At 60.9% G+C, this 25056-nt stretch overlaps 3 protein-coding genes across 5 annotated transcripts; all 3 read right to left on the bottom strand.

Moving 5' to 3' along the window:
• Positions 1 to 3880: 3880 nt before the first annotated feature.
• TRIM47 (tripartite motif containing 47) lies at positions 3881 to 8558 on the bottom strand. Its single transcript, XM_090290543.1, has 6 exons — positions 7763 to 8558; positions 6498 to 6593; positions 6016 to 6246; positions 5671 to 5869; positions 5147 to 5221; positions 3881 to 4854 (listed from the first exon to the last, which is right to left on the bottom strand). The coding sequence occupies exons 1-6, from the start codon at positions 8429 to 8431 to the stop codon at positions 4214 to 4216; spliced, it is 1911 nt and encodes a 636-aa protein (XP_090146669.1). The 5' UTR covers positions 8432 to 8558; the 3' UTR covers positions 3881 to 4213.
• A 5731-nt stretch (positions 8559 to 14289) lies between these two features.
• Positions 14290 to 18326, bottom strand: TRIM65 (tripartite motif containing 65). 3 transcript variants are annotated; one of them, XM_090290544.1, is made up of 6 exons: positions 17827 to 18323; positions 16531 to 16626; positions 16035 to 16268; positions 15775 to 15949; positions 15585 to 15650; positions 14290 to 15101 (listed from the first exon to the last, which is right to left on the bottom strand). In XM_090290544.1, the coding sequence occupies exons 1-6, from the start codon at positions 18232 to 18234 to the stop codon at positions 14527 to 14529; spliced, it is 1554 nt and encodes a 517-aa protein (XP_090146670.1). In that variant the 5' UTR covers positions 18235 to 18323; the 3' UTR covers positions 14290 to 14526. The 3 variants fall into 3 exon arrangements, with proteins under 3 accessions (XP_090146670.1, XP_090146671.1, XP_090146672.1); XM_090290545.1 differs by having other exon boundaries at positions 16035 to 16211; XM_090290546.1 differs by lacking the exon at positions 15585 to 15650 and having other exon boundaries at positions 17827 to 18326.
• Positions 18327 to 19584: 1258 nt separating this feature from the next.
• On the bottom strand, positions 19585 to 24292 carry MRPL38 (mitochondrial ribosomal protein L38). The gene is made up of 9 exons (XM_090290548.1): positions 24188 to 24292; positions 23878 to 24057; positions 22628 to 22762; positions 22341 to 22549; positions 21749 to 21821; positions 21558 to 21603; positions 20501 to 20659; positions 20132 to 20268; positions 19585 to 19925 (listed from the first exon to the last, which is right to left on the bottom strand). The coding sequence occupies exons 1-9, from the start codon at positions 24252 to 24254 to the stop codon at positions 19789 to 19791; spliced, it is 1143 nt and encodes a 380-aa protein (XP_090146674.1). The 5' UTR covers positions 24255 to 24292; the 3' UTR covers positions 19585 to 19788.
• Between the last annotated feature and the right edge of the window lie 764 nt (positions 24293 to 25056).

Below are 25056 nucleotides of genomic sequence, written 5' to 3'. Positions count from 1 at the left end.
GGCCAGCACTCAGTCCACCGAGCCACACCAGACGGGGCTGCCCTTTGCTTTCACAACAATTACTACAGCCACAGTGATCACACAGCCGTTTGTGTGGCTCCCCTGAGCACGTGCCCCACACTGAATAAGTGTTCAGTGACTCAGCTGGTTTCCAGTCTTCGCGGTGGAGGGAACTTAGGCCGGGCTCATCCCAGCTCTTGAAGAGCAGATCCAGGGATCCCCACCCCACCCTGAGGACTGACAAATCTTCCGAGAGTATTGATTTTACTCAATAACTCAGAGGAATAATCCTAATAAGAACAATAACACCTACCGAAAGCTCATTCTGTGCCAGGACCTGTGCCAAACACTTGACTTTACCTCATTTAGCCCCGGCTGGTGTGGCTCAGTGGATGGAGCGCCGGCCTGAGAACCGAAGGGTCGCCGGTTCGATTCCCAGTCAGGGCACATGCCTGGGTTGCAGGCCAGGTCCCTGGGTGGGGACGTGCGAAAGGCAAGTAATTGATGTGTCTCTCGCACGTTGATTTTTCTCTCCCTCTCTTTCTCCCTCCCGTTCCCTCTCTCTAAAAGTAAATAAATAAATAAAATCTTTGGAAAGTTATCTCACTTAATTCTCAAAATAACGCGGTGCGGTTCTTCTCACCCCGATTTTCCAAGTGGGGAAACGGAGGCTGAGTGCCTCGTCCCAAGGCGCGCAGCAGGAACTGGCTGAAGTGGGAAATTTGGGCAGGACGTTTTGATCCCAGAGCTCACACACACAACCGTTCTTCAGTTCGGGGGCAGTAAAGCCTGGTTTTTTATGTTAAAGCAAAACCAGAGATATCATGGAGTAAGGTTCAGAATTTGAATGTCATCTGGGGAGAAAGTCCACAGGACATCAGAGCATATTTTCTGCCTCCTCTGTGCTGGGTTCCCTGAACCTCAGAGCCCGGGTGTGGGCGCCATCGGGCCTCGTCCGGGGGCTCTGGGGAAACAGGCGGAGGCGTCCCCGCTGGGTGAAGCCAGCATGGACCACCCAGGGCCTCCAGCCATTCCTATGCGGCTTCCAGAAGCTGTGACTGTGCAGAAAGTGAGCAACCTCCTTCCAGACCGTGAACGTTGGCATCAAAGGGGAATCCGGTGTTGGGTGTGGAGCTCAGTGCAACATACACCCTGCAGCTAAATGCTGCTTTCCTCCCAGGGGAAAAACCCAGCGGAGCCTCTGCAGACCTCAGCCCCTCCCAGTCAGCCCTGTCTTCCTGGCCAGCCCTCCCGCCTGGCCAAGTCTGGGCCTAGCCTCACCCTGTGCCTGGGAGGAGGGCAGGCGAAGGAAGGCACTTCATTGAGTGTCCCTTGGGGGCGGACACAGGAGGGGAGGAGAAGCGGGGCCGGGGGGGGGGGGGGGGACAGCGGAGAGAGGGCGGGCTGCCTCTGTCCTGGAGTGTGGGAAGGGGCTGTGTGGGAGCAGTGGGGGGCAGAACCCAGCCGTCCGCAGCTGCCGAGAGGGAGGGACGCTCAAGCCCATTGCTTGGTCTGCTGTCTGGAATTCTGGAGCTCATTTTCCCACAGAAACAAAGCTCAAGTGGAGGCTGGCGTCCTGCCTGGCCCCAAGGAGCCGGATTCGCTAATAGCCACACAGCCCAAGGACCGTTCACACCCTCCCCCAGTGTCTGTGACTGGCAGGGAGCTGGCGGCGGCTCTGGAGACCACAGACCCTGGGGCAGCCCCGCCAAGGGCCCTGGTGGCCATGGAGTCTGGGCCAGGCCGCGGGTAGCGCTTCCACAGGGGACTGCAGTGCCTGGCAGGAGGGGGTGTGCGTGCATGTGTGCACGGTGTGTGTTTGGAAAGCACAGGACACACCTGAGCGTGGAGCAAGTGTCCTGGCCTGGGCAGCTCCTGCATGGCTCTGGGCCTCAGTTTCTTCGTCTGGAAACGGTAGTGGTAGGTTTGTACTCAATGGGGAGTTTCTAACATTTTTTCTTTTTAACAGTTTCTCTTTTTTCCAGGCAATCTTGAGTCAAATCTGCCCTAATTAAAGTGTCGGCGGGCTGCTGGGGGGCCAGCGGCTGTCCCCGCCGCCCCTGCCACCCGGCCAGGCTCCACGGCCCGTCTTCTCAGGGCATGTCAGGAAAGTCAACAGACTGGATTCACACACACAAATGCACAGGCACTCACCCAGGTGGACCCGCGGACACACACACGAACAGACACACAGCACACATGCAGATGTATGCACGCACACAAACGAACATGCACAGAAACACAGAGACACACACTCGCCGACCCCCCGGCTCTAGCCCTGTCCTAGAGCCACAGAAGAGGGACAGGGACGTGGGTCACACTCCAGACTGGGGATGGCACTAAAACCTGGGGCCGCGCCCCCCCCAGCCAGCGCCCTGCTCCGAGCTGGGAAGCCGCAGTGCCGGGATTTGGGGTGTTGGCGCGCACGGGCCGTGAGTGCTGGGAGCTGGGACCCACTCTGTGAGCGGCAGGGGTGCTGTGGCTGCGGTCCTGACGAGTCCGACTTGAATTCCACCCGGGAAGCACCAGCCCGCGTCTGTCCAGCTCACATTCTGTGACCTGCCAGGGCCCTGCAGGGTCAGCAACCCCAGGGCTCTCTGCAAGGAAGTGTGTGTGGGGGGCTGGGCAGTGTGAAGCGGGGGTGGGAGGCGGGGGGTGGGGGGCGGGGAGAGGAGGAAATGACCCAGAGCAGGGGGTGCTGAGAGGGTGTGTGTGAAAGGTGGCAGGCTCACAGCAGGTGAGGGGACTCTAGGAGGCCCCCCACGTCCCTGACAGCCAGAGAGCAGCCTCCCCCACGGGCTCCAGCTGGGTGCCCTCGGCTGCCACGGGAACCAAACTCTGAACCCAAAACAGCAGGAGCGAGGAGGCCCCTCCTGGAAAAACAACATCCTGGCTGGGCGCTGAGGGCTGAGGCCGGCTCTGTAGGAGGGGCTATTTTTAGCGGCTAAGGCAGCCAGGGCAGGACTTGTAAGGCCTTGCTGTCTGGCTGCATAACTAACCCATTGTCCCCCTGACCTTAGTTAGCTGGGCGCTGGAAGGCCTCTGTCTGCCTGGGCCCCCGGCTGGGTCCTTCCCTGGGTGCCCCTGAGGTACAAGGGACCGAGGGAGGATGGAGCTGGCCCGGAAACTCACTCACCTGTAGCCTCAGGGGGCAGTCCTCCCCTGAAAGCGGAATTGGGGTATCCCGGGACAGGATGGGGATTTGGGGCAGCAGGGGGCACCGGGCCTTCCTGGGAGAGAAGCAGAGGCTCTGCGGGGGTGCAGGGCGCGGGGTCCCCCAGCCGGGAGACGGAGCACTTGTCCAGCTGCACAGCTGGATGCAGAGATAGGAGCCAGATTCCAGAGGCCGACACAGGTCCCTTTATTGCGGTGGTCTCGGCTCCAGCCGCACCCTGGGGTGAGCTCAGTCACACCCTTCGTGGGCTGAGAAGGTGTGTGCGTGACAGAAACTGTAGGTCTCCAACTTTCTTGCCCACGCCCTGGGGCCGTGCCCTGCTCTGGGGGGTGTGATGTCTGCATTTAATCCCGGCACAAGTACCAAAAGGCAGGTCCAGGAGGAGCTGTGCCCTTAAGCACGAAAATAGCTGATGGGAACCGGGCTGTCCAAAGCAAACACTCAGCGGCCAGAACGACTGTGGGGCTGGACCCTCACAGGAGACGCCACCTCCGGCTGCCCCAGCCGAGAACCAGGGAGCAGGCTGCCCCAAAGGGCGGGCACCCTGTTTAAGCCCCCTCTTCCTGGGCCAGGGCTCTCCCTCCCCACAGGAATCCTGGGCCCAGGGGTTCTATTCCCTTCTCCTGTCTTTCAAGACCGGCTCTTGAAAGACGAGAACCACCGGGAATTCTTGGTGGGTGCAGAGAAGGATAGAAAAGGAAGTCATTCATTCAACAAACGTTTATTTAGCACCTACTATGTGCCAGGCACTGTCCTAGGAACCTAGAAAAGGAGGGGCTGGGGTAGCCTGGGTTCGACCCAGCTGTTGCGCTCTCTCCCAGAAACAAGGCCTGCCGGGGAGGAGGGTCTGAAAGGCCTTGACAGGGGCTGCGGAGCCTCCTCCCTGAGAGGAGGAAGGTGGGTGGAAGCCTCTCGAAAGGTGACCGCGGGGGGATGTGAGGGACTCCAGGCCTGGTGCCTTCCGTGGGCAAGCTGGGGGCACAGAGACGCAGGCGTGCCAGCAGCTGAGGCCGCGGCAGGCAGCCCGGGCCCCCAGCATCACCTCCTCTTCAGCACAGATATGCACGACTTCTTGAGGGGCCCGATCTGCAGATGGGCGTCCACACTCTCCAGGAAGAAGGCCGGCTTCAGCCTGGTCCTGAAGAGCCCCTCAAAGTAGCTGTCCACGCGGCTCTGGAAGGCGTCAGTGGGGGCGGCCGGGGCGCCCAGACGGGGGGCCCAGGGGGCCTTCAGCCTCCGCAGGAGGCTCACCTTGCCGTCCCGCACGGCGTAGAAGGCCAGGGCTCGGTCGGCGTACTCCAGACAGACCCCGACCGTGGGCGAGAAGGGCTGCGGCAGGGGCGCCTCCAGCCCGTCGAACCAGACGGAGAAGCGGCGCCCGTCCCACTGCAGGCAGCAGGAGTGCCTGTTGTGACCCAGGCGGCTGCGGTTGAAGGGCAGCTGCGGCGAGAAGTCTTCGGCCATGACGCCCACGCTGACCCAGCCCTCGATGATCTCCACCTCCCAGTAGTAGGTGCCCCGGTCCAGGGCGCCCTCGCCCAGCACCTGCTCGCAGTGGATGAAGCGGGAGGGCGACTCGGGGTAGTTGATGGGGCACAGCACCCTCTTCACGCCTTTGGTCCCAAACAGCTGCAGGAACTTGTCTGCCGTGTCGCTGTCCAGGTCCACGATGTAGGCAACTGCACCCACGGGCGGGAGAGAGGCACAGGGTGCGGGGCCGGCTCAGAGAGGGTGTCCCCTCCTCTAGGGGCCACCTTCCCAAGCCCAGCCGCCCCCCCGTCCCTCCCCTGTAGCTGGCACCGTGAGAGAGCAGAGGCGTGGAGAGCGCCTAGAGCGCCTGCCTGTGAGCTGGCCTCGCTCGCCCCCTGAACAAGGGCAGGGAGCCCCCGCGCCCCTGAGCCAGGCCCAGCCCCGCCGCCGTGGGGGGCCCCGGGGGAACGGGGGGGGGGGCAGAGCCCAGGGCCTACTCACACTTGAGGAAGTAGTCCCTGGGCGCCTCGCTCTCCAGGTGACCGGTGCTATCTGGGTCCTGGGACTCGGCATCAGCTGCAGAGAGGAGACAGTGGGGAGGGGGTCTCCCCAGCAACCCAGGACTGGGCTGCTATGCAAAGAGGCCCCTCCAAAGCTGTGACACCAGTTCCCTCCTCACCCCAATTTCCCCGGCGTCCCAAGCCTCCTGGGAAAGGTACGCCCCCTCAACAGGGGCCCTGTGTTCCCATGCACGCCTGGTCCGCGCGTCTGCCCCCTGCTTCACCTGCCCCCGGTCCCCAGCCCCTCTGAGGTTAAAGGCTGGGCTACGAGAGGCCCCCTCCGCCCTGTAGGCTGTGCCCAAAGCAGCTGACTGGTCGTGACACAGCCGTGGTTCTAGTCGCCTGTGGGATTTGGGTCCCACCCGGCAACGGGCACAAGCTCCATCCGCTGCTCCTGAGTGGGAGCCAGGCCTGGGGCCCGTGCGGGGAGGAGGGGGAAGGTGAGTCACTTGGAGGGGCACCCACCTCCGGCGCCGAGCTTCTGCAGCCCGTCCTCGTCCGGGCTCAGCCCCTGCAGCTGCTCCCACTGGCCGGCGCAGGCCGCCCTCAGCACGTCTCTCACCGCCTTCACCGCCTGGGAGGACTTGGTGAAGCTGAGCTCCCTCGGGGGGCCGGCCTCGGGGCCGTGCCCCTCCTCCAGGGCCAGCCTCAGTGCCAGGAGCTCCTGCGCCAGACAAACGCCCATGAGGGCCCTGCCCCCCCCCCCAGCTCCTCCCAGCGGGGGCAAGACCCTGCGCCAGGGGCCGGCAGCCCTGAGGTTAAGGCCCCACCGCCTTCTCCCTGCACCCGGGGCCCCATCCCGGGCCGCACCTGCAGGAAGCTGACCGAGTCCGCCTCGTGCACCTGGCTGAGCTGGTGCCGGGCCTGGCTGAGCCTGCTGCGCTGTTCCTCCTGCCGCCGCAGGTTGCCCTGCGAGTGGCTCAGCATGGTGGCCTCCCCCTCCTCGATGAAGCCCAGCACCTGGGTCTGGAACCCCTGCAGGGTGGCTGCAGCCTCCGCAAACAGCCGGCTCACCCTCTCCCGCTCTGCCACAGCGGCGCTCTGCACAGGACAGCCATGGAGGCAGAGGGGAACAGCAAAGACCATCCCTGTTTGGGCCCCGGCCTTCCCAGACCCTGCCACCCCACCCTACCCTCTCAAGGGGACAGAGGGACCCGCTGGAGCTGCCCTGAGTCTGTGCCAGGCCAAGGAGACACTCGGGCCCAATGGCACCAGGCAGTGCCCTCAGCACACTCATGGCGCCAGGAGCCTACGATGGGGGTGGGGGGGACGGGGTTAGCGCCGGGTCTGACCTTGACGAGGGCCACCGTCCGCCGGGACTGGGCAATGCTGGCACCCAGCTCGTCCATGCGGTCCTCCACGGCACTCAGCACTTTGGGCTGCTCGGCCTGGGGATGACAGCCTTCTTTAATTTAATTTAAAATGTTTTAAAATTGATTTGAAAGAGAGAGGAAGGGAGAGAGAGATTTGTTGTGCCACTTATTTATGCATTCATTGGTTGATTTTTGCATGTCCCTGACTGGGGATCGAACCCTCAACCTTGGCATATAGGACAACACTCTGACTGAATTATCCTGCCAGGGCCGACATCCTTCTTGAGTACGGAGTCTGGCAGAGGCCTTGCCATGGGGCAGAAGAGGACGAGCTGGGAGCGTATCTGTGCACAGGTGGGACTGGGAGTGGTCATGATGTCCCACCATGTGGCAGACGTGCCTCAAGCCCAGGCTGGAGCCCTTCCCAAACGCCCAGGGAGAGCACAGGCTGCCTGTGGGTTGTCTGCCTCCTCTGACCAGCGGGCAAGTACAAGGCCATCCTGTGGTCCCCAATGTCACTCACATTCACTTGAGAACTTCCTTCAGTGGGGAAGAAGCAGAGAAATGGGGAGGCGGGCTGCACAAGAGGGCATTAAGCTGTCCTGGGTATCCCTGTCCCCAAAGACTGTGTGTCCCTAATCCAGGGCTGAAAAATGGGGATTCCAGGCAAACCCCTTGGGTCTTATGAGTCACGGCTCCAGGCAGGAGAGACGGAAAATCCCAAGGCTGAGGCGCCAAGACTGGGCTGGAGGCCAAAGGAAACCGGGGGCGGAGGTAGCAGGACCGACTGTGCGCACATGCTCCCACCAGGGCCCCGGAACAGCCGGACAGAGCAGTCTGTGTGCCCGCGGCGCCGCCGTCACCTGCCACACCCGTCTAAGCCCGCTGCGCTGGGCAAATCTAAGCTGGGACCGGCCTGAGCCCCGCAGGGTATCAGTCGCGCTGCGGGAATCAGCGCCCAGGACCTCCGGGCCTAACCCGGATCCCTCCCGCCTTGGATCCCGCGGGCCCCGCCTGCGCTTTAGACCGCGGCCTGCCCTCCGCGTGCTTTTCGCGTTCTCACTGGGGCCTCCTGTCCCCCCATCCATCTTAAACGGAATGTCCCACAGCGAGCGGATGACATTATTACAGCTGGAAGGGACAGCAAAGATCCTCAAGTTACAAGAGAAAATTAACCCACACGGGAAGGGGGGCGGTCCGTGACCCCCGCCCTTCGCGACCCGCCGGCAGCGCCCGCGCCCCACCTCCTGGAGCGCGCGCTCCTGCTCCAGCGGCACGAGCTCGTGGCCTCGATGCTCCTGGGCGGCGCAGGGCTCGCACAGGCACACGCGCTCCGCGCGGCAGTACCGCTCGAGCGGCCGCAGGTGGCGCGGGCACAGGCTCTCCTCCAGCCGGCGCAGCGGCGGCACCAGGCGGTGACCGCGCAGCGCGGGGCTGCGCTCATGCGGACCCAGGTGCGCGGGGCAGAAGGAGGCGAGGCAGGAGAGGCAGGAGAGCGCGGCAGGCAGGGCGGCGCCCTCGGGGCACGCGTCGCAGCGCACCGGCTCCTCGCCCTCTGGCCACGGCTCGGGGGCGCAGGGAGCCGACGGCTCGGGCGCGCTGGGCGGCGCGGGCTCCGGGGACGGAGCCGGGGCCGAGGCCGGGCTGGGCCCGGGCCCGGGGCCCGAGCCCTGGCGGAGCTGCAGCAGTTCGGACAGCGTGTGGTTCTTGCGGAGCTGCAGGCCGTCGGGGAAGGGCTCCTGGCACAGCGGACAGCGGGCCGCGCCTCCCGATGCGCCGCCTCCACCCGCGCCGCGGTTCGGCCAGAGCGCGTCCAGGCAGGCGAGGCAGAAGTTGTGGCCGCAGGGCAGTGTCACCGGCTCCCGCAGCGGCTCCAGGCAGATGGGGCAGTTGAAGGGCCCGCTGCCGTCCATGGCTCCGCGGCCGCCCCGGCACCGCCTGTTCTGCGCCCGCCTGGGAGGGACCAGACCGTCCGCGCCAGGGCGCCGCCCCCTGGGACCGGGGCCAAGGGTCCCCGCCTGTCCTCAGCTCGGACCGCCCCCCAGAGCCACAGGCCCGCCCGCCCGCCGGTTCTCGACACCCAGCCCCATCTCTGACGGCGCTGGGCGGCCTCTGGGTCCCGCCTGACTCCGAGGGGCTCCTGGGCGAAGGCTCCTCCTGGGCCCGCGGGCCTGAGTGGCGGGCGCTGCTGCAAGGTGTAGGAGAGGGAGGGCGGAGGGCGGAGAATGCGAGCGGGAACGCACTGGAAGGAAGGTGGGACGGAGTGCACCCCCCCCCTCATTACCGCTCCAAGCCTCCGCAGCACGGGCAGGCCGGGCGCGCCCACTGTGTCACGCCGGCACCTCCGTCCTCCAGACCCTTCTCTGCACCGTTAACAAAGTTCCTGAGCTGCTGACCTGTGCGTGTTTGTGCCCCTTAGCGACGCTCTCTACCTCTGGTGGGAACTTGGGCTTTTCCAACCCTCAAATGGGAAGTTGACGCCATCCTCCGAGTGCTTGTCAGTTCCGGTCCACGGACGCTCATGGGCACCTGGTGGGCCTGGGACTGGGGATGGGGGTTCCCCAAGTGCAGGCATTTAAGGTTCATCTTACTATGCACTTAACATAGTGCATTTTATTGTATGTAAGTTATACTTTAATAATGTTACGTTTACAAAAATAGAATGGTAACAAAATAACTAAAGTAACATTGGATTATAACCCAAAGTATAAAACACCCATGTGTCCATGCTGATATAAATGACTGGATAAACAAACAGCTGGGGGAGAATAGACAGACTTCCCATTCAGAAGAATTCCAAATACTTTCTGTAGGCACGTAACTTCCCACATGGGTAAGTGGGGCTGCGCATAGTAACTTTCTTGCAAAGGAGCAAAAGGGTAACTTGACAGTGGAGAGCTCTGCCAACACTGCCTCAGCCAGGTGACCCAGTTCAACATCAACAGTGATGTCTTGGTGATAATAAGCACCTTTGATATGAGGTGGTCTTCCTCCCCCAAAAACCAGACCGCATTCTAATCATGATTAAAGCATCAGACAAATTCCAACTGAGAAAAGGTTTACAATATACCTGACCAGTAGTCCTGGACACGGTCAAGGTCCCTGAGAACCAGGAAAGGCTGGACACTGTCACAGCCAAGAGAAGATTCAGGAGACCTGATGACTAAATGTGATGTGTGTCCCTGGATGGGCTTCTGAAAGAGAACAAGGTCATTGGGGGGAAAGTAGGGAAATATGAATGGATTGTGGAATATAACGAAGGAGAAAGTATCCACGGAGCTCTCTGATTGTGACAAGTATACCCCAGTCATGGACGATGTTCACAAAAGGGGGAATCGGGAGTGAGGTATATGAGAACTCTGAATTAGCTCCGTAACTTAGTAACTTATCTTTAAATGAATAACTATGCTAAAATTAAAAGTTTATTTTGAAAACATAGAACGATTGAGGAAGTTCTGTCTACCCAGGGGCCTGCAGACCTCCTGCTGATGAGACCCAAAGTGGAAGGAATAAGGGGGGAGGGGCGACCTGCCCAGAGCACTGCCCCCCCCAGTCCTCGCTGTGCCCAGGGGCAGCCCACAGGGCCCTTTTCAAAGTCCTGCTATCAGACGCACAAAGCAGAAAGCAGAGGGTTCCATGGAAACCGATTACACTGAAATACAGGAACAAAATATTACAAAAACAAATTTGCAATAATATTATATACGTATCTCTTTGACACAATAAATATCAAGATCTGCTGGAGGCCTGACAGTTACTGTATTTTTTCGAAACAGTGATGAACATGAATGATATCTCTAGTTGTCTGTCACCACTACGACATGCTATGAAAGTAGCAATACTTTCTATTGGTGACGAGTCACAGGTACTGGTAATAGCATTGTGGTGTGTTCTCTCCATTCATAAGAGAGATAGGCTAAATTTTGGCTAGAGGACAATGAAAGTAAAGATAGACACACACCACCACCCCCGACCCCAGGCTAAGAATGTCCAAGTTAGAAATATGCTATGCAGAGCCTCCTGACATCTTCCTGGGGAGGAGGGAAGAACACTAAGATCTATTAAATATTCAAAGAGAGGTGCCATCCACCCTGCCCTGGGTATTCATGGGGAAGGAAGTGGGAATCCTGAAGGCCCTCATGGAAGAAGTGACATTTGAGCTGGGCTTTCACGGACTGACTGCTAGGACTCAGGCGTGCAGAAACGAGGGCGGGAAGATCTTCAGAGCAGAAGCAGTAGTGGAGGGAGATGGCCTGGGTGTGCCCCACTTGGCAGGGAGGCCGATAATGAGTTCCATACGTTGCTTTCCACAGGGAGCCTTGATCATGACCGGTCCCGTTTGCCAAGCCCAGGAGCGGTTCAGAGGCTCGGGCATCAGCACCACCCTGCTCTGCGGCTTGGCAGCTAGACTGCCTGGACTTGCTGAGACCACAGACCTGCGTGATTCTGGAGGGGAGAGGGGTGCCTCTTGGGTCGGGGGTGCTTGGGGGCGAGTCCCAGCTGGCCCTCTGCTCTCCACCCCACAGCCTGTCGAGGAGAATCTGCTCTTCCAGGAAAGCACAGAGACTTGGTTTGTCTGCGTGGTGGCGTTTCGATATTTCATTTGCATCATCATAGCTTTAAAGTTGCTCGCCCCAAATATTCCTTCCCTTTTAAATGAATCAGCTCCTAAGGGAAAAGGGTACCTGGCACTTCTGAGTTCTGCTGGAGCATGCCCACGCCTGCTCCTCTCCTCCTCTCCCCTCACGAGGACTGGGTGGCGGAGGCTGGGAAGTGGAATTCCGACGGGCTCCATATCTTGCCACAGGTCACATAACTAGTCCTGCTGGGGAGGAAGAATTTAAACCCAGAAGGTGCAATCTGAAAATAATCCTAAACCTCATGCGTGAGCCTGTCTGGCTGCAGTATTGCTTGAAAGACAGAAGAAGGAAGGAAGGAAAACAGAAACAAAAACGCACAAGGAAAAGCAGCCCAGCCAGTGAGAGGAACTAACAAGCCATCTTAACCTCGCTTTGCCTCTATGAAATAAGCTGAAATGGGATCTAAGCCACGTTCTTTTTCATAATGCTTTTGATGTACTTTTTAAAAATTGGATTTGTGTTTATTTCAAATAATATATTATTTAGAGTATTTTTAAGAGAAAACAACTTAATGAGGCTGATCATGGTAAAATCTGACAGTCCTGGCTCGCCTGCCCCAGGTTCCCCGCAGACAATGAGTTTCCTGCAGCAGCTGCCCGCGTCTCTGAAGAGCATCCTGGGAGCAGGAGCCTCCCTGCGGATGCCCTGTCTGGGTTTCTGGAGATTTAGATTCTTACTCACTTCTCTTTTGTGTTGAATTCCATTGTTCGGACCCAAGGTCTTTCTGTCCCTTCACTGATTGACTTCCTTACTTCTGAAAATTCCCCCGAGAGCTTCCTGAGCCTGCCTGTGGGAGTGCCTGCAGAGGTCTCTGTTCAGGCTGCACCCCAGGCTGGCAGTCAGGCTGGGAATGGGGTTCCAGAATGGCAATCCTTACCCCTCCGGGTCACTGAGGCCTGGCCCCACGGTCTTCTAGCTTCCAGACACTTGAGGCTACGTTTCCTTCTCCACCCCTCACCTCTCTGACCTCCAATCCAACGGTCTCCAACTCCACTGGCCCCTAAGCCCCTGTCTTTTATTTATTTATAGTTGTTTTTTAATTAAAATTTTTTCCAATTAGTTTACACTTAATATTACTTTGTATTAGTTTCAGCTACACAGCATCGGGGTTAGACAGTCATATACTTTACGAAGTGCTCCCCCTGATAGTCCCAGTGCCCACCTGGTACTGTGCAGTTATTACACTATTATTGACTCTATTTCCTATGCTGTAAGGGTCCCTGTTTTGTAATATCTCTCCTGCCCTCCCCCACCCGTTCTGTGTCCACCCTGATTCTGCCTCACGGAGGCCCAGAAGCTGTGAGCAGTGCAGTAGAAACCAGCCACTCAAACGTGACACCGCAGAGCCCATGCTTCCCTTCCTTCTATGCCCATGCAGTTTTCTCTCAGAATCAGGTGGACCAAGTGAATTTAATTTGAAGCTTCCTAAGAGGTCTGTAAATGTTCTGTCCCCATGCCCAGAGAAGTGCTGCTCCATTCTATAGAAATGGCAGTGCCATCTGGTCCTATGACATAAAAGTTAATAGTCACAATACAGAGCACTCCCACAGAACAACATGGAAGGGATCCACAACCCGACAAAAAAGTAAAGTCACAGAACAAGTGACCCCAAGCACTTCTTACCACGGAAAGGAAAAGGGAGCCGGTCTTCCTTCCTCTGTCCCTTCAGAGTGTGGGCTCAACTAGGAGGACATGAGTGTTGGGGCTTTGGGATCAGGAGGGATGGCTGTAGTCCGCACTCGGGGGCAGCCAGCGTGATGGCCACGTGGCCAGCCCAGTCCTGCTTCCTACTGCTGGGGCTTAACTGGGCTGTTCAGCGAGGTCCTGACGGCTTCCTGTTACTCTGTCAGGCTGCCCAGTGTTCGAACTCCCTTCCCAAGTCTGGGGGACTCCCCACCTTAGGAACCTTTCTGGGAGCTCCTTGCCCAGGCTGCACCAACCAGAGGCCGGGCCCTGTCCCTGATGAGAGAGCCACGCCACTGAGGCGCCAGGCCACAAGGCGGAGTCTGCAGCTATGGCAGCGACCGAGGCTAGTATCAACGTGGGACGGAGATGCATTTTTAACAAAAACAAAACTTTGTATCTTTTGGAGTATGTGTTTTTTGCATGTGTTATCCTTTAAAAAACTTTTTTTTTTAGAGACACACCAGTTTGTTGCTGCACTTACTGAAGCATTCATTGGTTGCTTCTTGTATGTGCCCTGACTGGGGATCGAATCCACAACCCTGGCGTAGCAGGAAGACACCCTAACCAACTGAGCTACTCGTCCAGGGACTAAAAAAACTTTGTGAAATATTTACACATGACTATATAAAACCTATGTGTACAGCATAAAAAGTTATAAAGCAAACACCCCTGTAATCACCACCCAGTAACATGTCCAGTAACAAAATTACAGCTTCCCTATGATCCAACAGCCCCACAGCCAGAAACACAGCAAAGACACATGCAGGGATCTTCACGGAAGCACATCCTCAACAGCAAAGGCCAAACAAAAGGACCTGGCGCTGAGCTGGCCCTTAGGCCGAGGTGCCGCCATGGCTCGCTGATGGGATTGGGGGACAGGGGGCAGAGGGAGGTGATGGGGGAAACAGCCTGACTTGCAGGTGCTTCATTTTGGCCTTTGGTTTAAAAATAGAATCTTCAAGTGTTCGCTGTTCCCTACTGAGTGATTCCACTTTGGCTTGTACAAAGCTCCCTGCTCAAAAATAGTCATTGTGGTAATATTTTTATAGCCCTAAATAAAACAATTTGAGTGTCTAATAATGGGTAAATAAATCCTGAGCGTCATTAGAATGACTGTTTATATAGTAATCATTCAGGAACAACTTTTATAATGAGAAAAATGCAGAAAACACAATTGTTTATGGAATGGCGATCACAAGGATGTAAAAAATAAGAGACTAAGGTGTACCAAAATGTTAAGAAAAAAGAAAAGAAACAGAGACAGGGAAGGAAGAGGTTAAAAACCCGTTTTCTCTGGATTCTCCCTAGGAACAGTTTGTGGGTCACTTCCCCACACACCGATGCTCCTGGTCTGCCTCGTCCGGGGGTGGAGGGGGGTACCCTGCTTTGCCACACGCTGGGGCAGGCACCGCACAGCACACTCTCCCGTGGGACCAGCAGGCCCTGGCCGCTGAGGCCCAGGCGCCTCCCATGTGACTCCATTCCTAGTCCCTGTCCCCTTCAAAGAGGCTGGAAAAGTAAACTCCAGTTTGGAGGGGGTCCTCCCCACCCCGGCAAGTCGGTCTGCTGGGCAACAGCTGGTCCCATTACAGCTGTGGCCTGAGGTCCCCAGGCCGGGGGCTGGGCAGCTCTCGGACACAGTGGCACCTGGTCCCAGCCCGCACCGCCACCCGGTGTCCTCCTCAGCTAAGCCCCGAGGCCTCTTCCTGGAGCCCTGGAGGGCGCTGGGCCTCAGGCCTGTGGCACAGCGTCAGGGTCCTGCCCTCCAGGAGCCAGAAGACGGGGCAGAGCGGCCGGGTGAAGACGGCGTGGAAGGTGTGCAGGCGCTGGGCCGCGGGCTCCAGGCTGTAGAAGGTGAGGCGGCCGGAGGCCAGGTCCACGTCCACGCCCAGGAGCCGCCCCGGCACCGCCGGGAGGCGCTGCGCCTCGCCGTTGTGCCAGGCCTGGGCGCTGTCCTCCTGCACGCAGAGCCCCCACGAGCCGGGCCCGCGGCCGATGTTGTCCGTGAGGGGCCCCCGCTTGCACCGCGCCAGCTCTGGGTAGGCGACGCCCAGCGTCACCGAGTGGTCGGACGCGTGCACCTCCCAGTAGTGCCGCCCGGCCCGGAAGCTCTGCGCGCACTGCACCTGCCAGAGCTCGAAGCTGCCCGGCCCGGCCGGGCCCCGGGGCTTCCGACAGTGCGCGACATGCCGGCGCTGTCGGGACACGTACAGGTGGCGGTTGGCGCTCTCCGGGTCGAAGGTCAGATTGCGGTAATCTGTTGGGGACAGACGGCGGAAGGTGAGCGCGCGGTGCCTGCGCGCGCCCGCCCTGCCGTCCCCGGAGGCGAGGGACAGCCGCGGAAGCCCCGCTGCCGGACACGGCGGACACGGCAGGACTGCACTGCGCTGACGTCATCACGCACTGCGTGCCCCGTTTGCCTCGTGCCGGCGTGTCGGAGGAGAGGCCGGGGCCCGGAAGGGTCACCCAGCCTGAGAGTAGTGCACCTGTGACTGGCCCCGGACGGGGGTGCCGGCAGCTCCTGAGCCGCTGTACCGCCTCCACCCGCAACAGGCACGTGCGGGCGTGGGGACAGACCCAGGGACGGGCATGGGCGGGGCAGTCACGGCACGTGTCCCCCCACCCCTCGACAAGTGCAAGCAGGCACACATGCGTGTGTACACACGTGCTCACGGCGCACGCGCGGACACGTGTCCCCACATCTGTGCCCAGGTGCACGCGCGCCACCTGGCGTCCTTACTCTGCCAGAGCTTCCTCCTCAGCGGGCAAACCGGGCTTGGGGCGGATGCCAGGGCACCTGGGGCCTCTAGGGGGTGAAGCAGAGTTAGGGGTGGGGAGGGGTGCTCATAGAGGGCTGACACCACGCCCACCCCCAGTGGGAGGGACAGCTGGGCCCAGAGGGGTCGGAAGAGATCGAGGGTCAGCCTTACCCGCGGGACCCACGTCAGCAGCCTCGGCTGGCGACCCGCAGGGGCCCCCCTTGTCCAGGAGGAGGCCACAGAGCTGGCTCAGCGACTCCTGCAGGCCACCTAGCTGCTCATCTGCGTCCCACTGTGGAGGAGTCAGTGGCCCCAGAGGCCCTGGGGGCACCAGGAGGTGTGATTCCTGAGTCACGGGGACAGTCGCAGTCAGCTTGGGCACAGGTGGCAGGTGTGTTGGTTCCCCAACCTGCTGCCCTTTGCCCTGGTACCTGGAGGAAGGTTTGGTCATCCAGCTGCTGCAGGAGGTCCCGGATCCTGTGGTCAAAGCAAGTCACGGCCTCCAGGTGGCCCTGTAGTCGCTGCTCCTCCTCCTGGGCCTGAGCCAGTGCCCGAGTCTTGGCCACCTTGATGGCCCTCAGTGCCAAGTCCCGACGCATCTCCAGGGCCTGCAGCAGGCGGCTGAACTTGTCAGAGACCCTGGAAGCCAGGGTGCAGGCCGAGCTCTGGATGGGCACAGGAGGAGCCCAGGGTGGCCAGGGCCCGCCGCACAGCGAGGCAGGCGGGGCCCACAGCTGCCCACGGGGCTGAGGGGTGTGAGATGGGGAGCTGGGGTCCCCGGAACCTCTTCCCCCTGTTCAGCTCCTTACTCCCTGATTTCAGGAGCATTGTCAGGGTAGCTCGCGCCTCCTGCCCAGTGTCCCAGGGACAGGCTGGTGGCCTCCTGACAGAGCCAACACGCACAAGCGGTGGGGGACAGGCCTGTACCTGGATCTGGCTGCTTTGCTGCCGCAGCTCCTGCAGCTGGCTCTCAGCCTGCGTGGCCTGCTGCCGGGTGTCCTCCAGCATGGCTCTCAGCTGGGCCTGTGGTGCCCGCCAGCGGGCAGGGGACGAGTGACATGAGGGGGCCAGCACAGGCTGTGAAGTCCCCCCTCGGCCAATCAACAAACACCTGCAGGTGCTGGGCACCCCCTCCTCCTGCCGGCCTGGGCGAGGCAGAGCAGTGGGCCCACACACAGAGCACCAGCCTTGGGCTGAGCCCCAGGGAGGCCCTTCCCTCCCTCCCCAAAAACCTGGGCAGTGCCTGGGCGGAGCACAAGCCTGGGGCTGCAGACCCGACTTCCAGTCCCTCTTCCAGTCTGAGCGACCTGGGGCCGAGCACCCACTCTCTGGGCTGTAACCCCGCTCTCTGGGCTCTGCAGGGAAGGGGTGACGGTCCAAAGCACCAAAGGAGTCTGATGAGTGGGCACTGCAATGCGTCCGTAGGCGGGGCTTTTCCAAATGCCCGGCCAGGGCTGAGACCCGCCTTGGGCACGAGGGGAAGAGGGCACTCCTACTTGGTTGTGCCCCCTCTGGTCCCCTCGAAGACCAAACTGTAGTTGCCCGGGAGCAGGAAAAACTCTCTGCCCCACACCCCGCCCCAGGATTTGGTGTCCTGCACTTGTTCAAGAACCTGTCTTGGTTCTCTCCGCCCAGCAACGCTTTGAGGTAAGGAGAGCATCACCCCATTCCAGCTGAGGAAATGGGTGCGAGAAGTTTTGAGTTTGGCCACAGTCACCCGATGCTCTTCCTCCCATGCTCCGCCTCAGCGCAGGCCGCAGGCTGGGAGCAGGACGCAGACTTTCCTGGGTCGCCTGCCACGCCCCAGAGGACACCCACGCAGCCCCTCACACTTGTCCTTCCTCTAGCAAAGCCCGGGCTCCGGTGGCGCACAGGTCACCCGGTTGTGCCACCTGTCTGTCCTCCGTTCTTGCTGCTGTCACTGGCCCACTGCACACTCCCATGCCGAACGCTCCGTCTTCCTGCCGCCAACAGCATCATCCGGCCTCGTCCCTGCGACCTCGGCAGCCACAGGGATGATCCAGTGCCTCCTTGAGCCCCTCACCTGCCTCGCTCCAGCGCAGCTCCTCACTCCCATAACCCTGGCCTTGTCCCCAGCTCGGGAACCTCTGTTCCGAGTATCTGTGGTCTGAACCCCGCCTTCGTGGAATAAAACCTCCCAAAGCTGCCTCCCGCTGACGCTGCCGGAGCACAGAGAGCAGGGCGGGCACCCCGGCGTGTCACCTGGCGCTCCCGGCGCTCCGCGTCCAGCAGCACTCGCTCGTGGTGGCGACAGTCGCTCACGGTGCACACGCTGCACACACAGCGGCGCTCGGTGCGGCAGAAGAACTGCAGCGGCTGCAGGTGCAGGGCGCAGCGCGCGCCGGCGCCGGGGCGGGGGCGGGGGGCCGCGGCGGCGGCGGGCTCGGCGTTTAACACTTCCAGCACGTCGCTGAGCGCCACGTTGCGGCGCAGCTCGGAGCCGTCGGGGAAGGGCTCCCGGCACTGGGGGCACAACTTCTCGTGGCGGCCCCAGCCGTCCCGGATGCAGGCCCCGCAGAAGTTGTGGCCGCAGGGCAGCGTCACCGGGTGTTCGTAGAGCCCCAGGCAGATGGCGCAGGTTAGCTTGTCCTCCAGCAGCTCCTTGGCCATGGCGGCGGCAGCCCGTGGCGGGAAGGGCAGGCCCGAGCCACGCTGGGGGCGGTCCGGGCCTCTTAAAGGAGACACGAGCCCTTGCCGGTGCCTTGGGGAGGAGCAAGGACCCGCCTGGGGGCAATAGGGTGACAACCCTCCCCAGAGGACCCGGACCAGCCGCCGCGCACAGCGCCCCCCAGCTGCAGCGCCCGGGATCCGGCTCAGACTCACCCCTTGATCTAGGCTCAGAGGCACCCCTGCCTGCCTCCTGCCACCCCAGGCCGGGAGTTGGGGTCCGGTCTCACTGGCCCCACCCTGGGACCTCCATCCCGCTTCCCTAGACCCTCAGTCCAGCAGCTCCTGAGCAGGGTAATCGATCCCAGCCTCTAGAGACCAGAACCCCAAGGGCCCTCCGGCCTGCTGCTCACTGTCACCTGGACCCTTCATCTGAAAACCTAATGCCGCCACCTTCCTCCCGGGGTTTTGGCGACTCGATGTGTGCACGGGGCACGGCCTGGCAGCATGTACTCTTTCAATGCTCCCTGCCGACCCAGGGGCCCCACCGCACTTCTCCCTTGAGCCAAGTGTCAGGCATTTGCCAAATCAGGGCAGCTCCCTTCTCCGGGCTACGCATCAGCAGGTGTAAATTTCCGGTCACCAAGGGACAGACCACGCCCATGTTTTTTTCATGCCCCCTTTAATGGAAATTGAAAGCGCTCTTCAGGGGCGCTTGGAGCCCCTTCTCCGTGTGGGGCCTCTGCTGCCCTGGGCTGCAGCAGTCACCTCCCTTTAGAGCAGAGGGGCTTCTGGTCCAATCGCTGACCCACCAGCCCCGGGGCGGGGTGTGCTGGGTGGGCACCAGCTGGAGGAGGGTGTCTCTGCACTGCGGGGCAGCATCCTGTCCTGTGTTGTAAACGCGAAGTTTCTCTTTGGGGGGCGGGCGTGGGAGGTGCACAGATCTCTTGAGTACTAGGCAGCCTTTAGAAGATGGAAGTACACTAACCACCCAGAGAGGGTGCAGAGTCTCTCTGGGCCCTGAGCAGGGGATTTGTGTGCCTGAGCTGAGGGGACTGGCGTTAACCAGCCAAGGGCTGCTGTCATGCTGTTCAGCCAGGGGCCAATGCTTGGGGCGGGCACAGATCTCCAGAGGCCTGTGGGAGCGGCCAAGGCCCATCCTGCTCTTCCTCCGGACCTGCCTGCAGCCGCTGGATCACAGGGCCGCTGACACCCTCAGGAGGCAGAGCTGAGGGGTTACCTCCCGGGGTGGGAGGCTGCCCTCTTGCCACCCCCGAAGCAATGCAACAACTCCACCGGACTGTCTGGGGGGTGGGGTGCCTGGCTCCTCCTGGAACACAGACCCAGACCAGCTATAGCAGAGACCATCTTTATTCACAAAGCCACGCCTTCAGCCTTCATTCCCAGGGCCCAGGCCTGCGGGGTGGCCTCGGAAAGGGCCTAGAGCCCCATGGCATGGGCCCAGGAGCTGTGTATTTATGGTTCCTGCCTGCAGAGCCTGGCAGAGCGGCCTGAGAAGCCCAGCCCACTCTCTGACGTGGGTGGCAGTCTGGCAACTCAGTAGATGCCGTAGGTGGGCTCATGACTGTCTCTGTACCGGTCCAGATAGCGCAGGGGCTGCCGGTGGGGGAAGCACTTCTGCTTGGGGTGGTAAGGAGGTGGCCGCACGAACTCAAACACCGGCTCCCGCATGTCTGCAAGAAGAGTGGGGGTGAGGATGTGGGCTGCAGCCGGCCTGAGCCCTCGGCCTTGTGCCTAGGCCAGGACTGCCCAGCCAGCCCACCTGGGGACCAGCTGACCCCCGCCTGTGACCAGGGAGAACCGCCTGTCAGGTCAGAAGGTCTGTGGGCTCAGGCCAGCCACCCCCTCTTTCAGCCCACTCTGCCTATACCCAACGTACCCAAAAGCTGGTGGAAGATGTGGGTGACCGAGTCATCCCAGCGGCACTGGAAGAAGGCCAGGCCAGCTGGAGTCATGGCTTCTTGGTGCTTCTTGTAGAAATCAAAAGTGCGGAAGGTGCGCTGGGCAAGCTGGTAACTATAAGACAGAGAGGGTCTGAGAGTGGGGAAGTGGGTACCGGAGGCCCCCTGCCCCTCCGGCCCCACAGGTGATCCTGAGAGGCCCCTTAGGGCCTGCCTAGTGCAGCTCCTGCTGCCCATCTGAAGGCCTGAGTTGAGAGAGAACTGAATAAGACTGACCATTGCTGGGAAGCTGGCCTGAGGCCAGGAAGGAGGTGCACGGGGCATGTGTGTGTGGGGGCATAGGTTACCAGGGTGAAGGCCGGGTGTCCTCAGAGAAGTCGATTGGCTTGTCCTGCTTGAAGAGCAGGAAGGCAAAGCGGTGGAAGCCAGAGCCCCGGGCAGGGAATGGGGGCAGGTAGGGGCATGTCTCCTGTCCTTCAGCCACCCTGTTGCCTGGGATGTTGGTTCTGGTAGGAGAAAAAGTAATCCGTTAATGGCCAGGGGTGGCAGCAGGAGCACCTCCACCCACGTATTCTCTAGAAGTTAAACAACTCCTGGGGATACAGAGCCTAAGAGAACCTCTACCACATCATCAAGTGGCAGGCAGAGCCCTGGGAGCCCTTGGGCTCAGAGGCGGAAGACTAGGGTCCCAGAGACAGTGAGCACAGGAGCAAAGCCGAGCCCTGCCTGCGGGGCCACCTCAGCAATTCAGGTGGAGACCATGCCACCACTGAGCTGCTTATCTCTCTGTGTCCTGAAGATGGAGTCTGTCAGTGCCCACCAGCTCAGCACCAGGACGGCCACAGTCCCTGCCTCCAGGAGCAATCCTGGGGGTTTCCACAGGGGGGTAGCTGCATTGAATAGGAGTGACAGAAACCAGCCTCCCAGGCACTGGCCTTGATTACCCAGAAGTCCCAAAGCCGGGGTCACCTGCCTGGTGCTCAGAGCCAAAAGCCACTGGGAAAACAAAAGGCAGGCCAACCTGGGCATGTCACAGTTGCTAGAGGCCTTTCATGATCCCTCTCCATTTGACTGTCACAGAGCCCCTTAGGGTGACTGAGGAATGTGGAGGCATCACCCTAGATTTGCAGGTCAGGAAATGAGTTCAGGGAGACCAAGAAGCCTATGGGGGCAGCCCAGGCCCATGGCCTGCTCTTCTTCCGTACCTGTCTTCAGCCACTAGATTGTAAAGCCCCTGACACTCCCAGAGGCAGAGATGAGGGGCCATCTCCAGGGGAGGGAGGTTAATCCAAACTCCTGCTGTTAATCCCCAGTGGAACCAAGACTGAAATTCAGGTGCAGTTCTTCCCACGATGCCAGGGTCTCCCTGCATGCCTGCCCCACTGCCCTGCCCGCGGTACTCACACCAGCCAGTGAACATACTCGGCATCCGGCTCCAGCAGGTGTCCGTCTGCACACAAACAGACCCACTGACTGAGCGCCCTGCCACCCCCCTCCCACCCTTCCCGTGGAAGGAGCTGGAGCTCTCCACCCGACCCCTCTCCCAGCTCCCCAGGGCCCTGCTCATGGGAGGTGAGGGGGGCAGAGGCACCCACCCAGGTTGGTGAGCAGCAGAGTCCACGTGGAGCCCTTGTCTGCCTCGTAGGTCACCTCTGGGGCCCGGGCAGCCTGATGCGGAGAGAAAGAGGAGCTGTCACCCCCACCAGGGACAGACAAGCTGCTTTAAAGAGATCTTTCTGGAGAGCAGGAATCTGAGGGAGCCCCAGAGATGGGAGAGCCCCCTCTGATCCAAACATTCTTGAAAGCTCCTCCAGAGGCAGGTCAGCAAAAGAAAATTACAGAAGGGGCGGTGCAGGTGCCACTCTAGAGGCCTGAGCCACGAGAAGGCCGACGGGCCCATGAACAGGGGCTGAGAGGGACTCTAAAGACAGCGGCCAGCCAGGGCGGAGCTGCCTTTTCTTTCATTTTGGTCTCTCTCTCTCTTTCTCTTTTTGTAATTACCATGATGTTGTTCATGAGGAAATCAGGACAATAAAAGTCCGAATCAGACCACATATATGCCACGCCTGTGCCCTCAGCCACCACAAGAGCCTCCTCTATGAATGCTCTCATAAAGGAACTATCTGTGGCCCCCCAGCAGGGGGCACTGCGCACAGAGGGCAGGAAGGGGCACAGGCCAGCGCTTACCTCGGTGGGAGTGACCTCATTGCCGTGGTACACGGGCATCAGCTCATCCTCCCCCACGGTGTAGGCCACGTGCAGGGGCACGCGGGGCACGAAGGTGGCACCGTGGAACAGGTCTCGGTAGAGGCCGCAGTACTCTGCCAGGCGCTGCTTGTGGTAGGGGCCGCAGGTCCTCTCCCACTCAGCCCGCACAGCCTCCAGTGGGACGCTCCCTGGGCGGGGATAATGCCAGCTGGGACGCAAGGCAGGGGCAGGGACACAGCCGGGGCGTCTCCCCTGGCAGGGCTTACCTGTGCGGAGGCGGGCGGCCCGCTCCTCGGCTACATTGGCCCGCAGTTCCCGGATGACCCGTTTTCGCTCCATCAGTTGCTGGGTCCGACAGACCTTGGGTGGAGGCAGCCCAATGTCGATCTTGTCTTTGGGATCTAGGGAGGGAAGATGTGCGGAAGGAAGTGGAATCAGTTCTTGGTAAAGCCACCTGTCCCGACGTCCTCTCACTCGCTCAGGTTCTGCTGCTAACACGTCCCCCTTTAACTCACAAAACTAACACGCTGTGGAGTCTGCCTCACAGGCCTGAGTGGGGCCCAGCCGCTAAGCAAACCGGGTCCGCCTGAGACCGCACCTTCTGACCCCTACACCAAGACATCCTGCCCACCCAGGTGGCGGGAAATGGAGGCAGGGCTCCCAGCTGGCCGAGGACACACCTGCGTCCTCAGGAGAACAGCTGAAGCCAGGACTTAAAGAAGCGCTTCTCCCACATTCGTGAACAAAACATACAAGTCACCTGGGAGATTTAACACATCTTATTCTAATTCAGCAGGTCCGAGTGGGGCCTGAAACCACATTTCTAAGGAAATCCTAGGTACTGCCCGTGCTGCCGGCCCCAGAGAACTTGTACCCCAACACCTTCTCCCACTCACATTAGGCAACAAGAATAATTAACAAACCCTCGTTAGGGATGGGTTAGTTTAGGAGTTCCAGTGGACTGGGTCCTTTAATCCTCACAAGTTGGTGACACAGACACAATTATTTGACTTCAGAGTTGAAAAAATAAAAGCTCAGGGACGCCACTCCGAAGAGGCCGCCTTGGGTTTCCTTAACCACCGTGAACAGCGCCGCTGCAAACGCTCCCCAGAAGGATGCCCTCCTCGGGCGCTCACCGGCGCGGCTCACGAGTCGCCCCGCCCAGGGCTTTTAATTTCATGCAGCGAAGTACTGCACGCCGCACAGGCGATGCCGGAGCAAGGACCCCGGGGTGGCTAGGACGGGCAGGGTCTCCCCGGCGGGGAGGGAGGCAGCGACAAGGAAGGAAGGATGCAGCGTGGCCGGGCTCCGTGCTATTCTAGGAGCAGAGCGGCGCTCTAACCCTTAAGGGCCGGGGGCTCGGGGAAGGGGGCCGGCCAAGAAAGGAGCTCCAACAGCGGGGGAGGGAGTTTTCCAAGCAGGGGGTCCAACGGGTGCGAAAAACGCTGGCGGGCCTGGCCGGCCCCTCAGCGCTCGCGCAGGACGCCGGCGGGGCCCCTGCTCCGGTCGCCCGCACCTGACTCCTCCACGAAGTGCTCGCGGTAGGTCCGCCACCAGTGCGGGGCCCGCGCCTCCTGCTCCGCCCGGCGCCGGTAGCGGTCGAAGCTGCGGTATTTCTCTAGCCGGTCCAGGTTGCTCACGTCGATGTCCTCGTTGGGCATCGGCCCCAGTGGGGGGGTCCGGCGGTGAAGCGCGGCTGCGGGCAGAGCGGGATGTCAGGCCGGCAACGGCCCGGCCCCCCGGAGGCCGAGGCAGGCGCTGGCTCAAGTCCCAGGGTTCGGGCTAAAGGGACACCTGAGAGACCCCCACACCTTCAGACCCCTCACCCGAGGTGCTGAAGCCCCGCCACCTCCGACTTCCGCTCAGCACGGCTCGCCACCAGGACGCCGCCATCTTCCCTCAGGTTGGCCCCGCCCCCGCCGCCAGGACCCGGCGGAGGTGGCCAGAGGAGCGCCGGAGTGCGCCGCGGAGCCCCGCCCCCATCCCGGCCCCGCCCCCTAGCCTGCGACCCAGGAGCCACGCCCCCAGCCCGGCCCCGCCCCCTAGCCTGCGACCCAGGAGCCACGCCCCCGCGCGGGCCCCAGATTCCTTCTTCCCGGGAGTCCGACGTCGTTTCCGCCCGGCCCAAGGTGGCTGCAGGCTCTGGGCGCCCGGGCCCGTGAAGTGCCCGCTGGACCACGGGGCGGCGCTGCGAGCCCCTGGCCGCGGCTGGCCACCAGTGGGCGGCAGGGACGTGGGGCAGCAGGCCGGGCCGGGCCGCTGCTCGGATGCGCGGTCAGCCCTCTGCGGGGCTCCTGTGACGCCCCACGCACCTCTGCATGGCCTCATTGAGGGAAGAAGTAGGTAACAGTTGTACTGGCCTCAGGGTTGTTAGGGTTAATAAAAGATATACGGAGCACCTGCCGCTGGGCTGTGTGCGCTAGTTTTTGATCCCCTCCAGTGTACTAGGATCCACACAGCAGCATAGCGTCCTGGTGAAGACTGTCTGTTTAACCGCCCCCAGGGCCGTGTTGTGCTCGGGATCCGAGGTTAAGAAGGCGATCTGGCCCCAGTGCCCTGCTGCCTTAGCTGCTGAGACACCATCTGCACTTACTGAGCATTTTGCTCCCTCGGCCACAGGGCCTTTGCACGTGCGGCCACAGCTGCCTTCCACGCCTCACCCTCTTTCCCTGTGGCCTGGCTGCCACTGGTGAGA

The sequence above is a fragment of the Furipterus horrens genome, unplaced genomic scaffold, assembly GCF_987537825.1.
Source record: "Furipterus horrens unplaced genomic scaffold, mFurHor1.1.pri manual_scaffold_11, whole genome shotgun sequence".
NCBI lineage: Eukaryota > Metazoa > Chordata > Mammalia > Chiroptera > Furipteridae > Furipterus > Furipterus horrens.
Note: the sequence above shows the minus strand (reverse complement) of the source record. Positions and strands in the feature narration are given on the sequence as shown.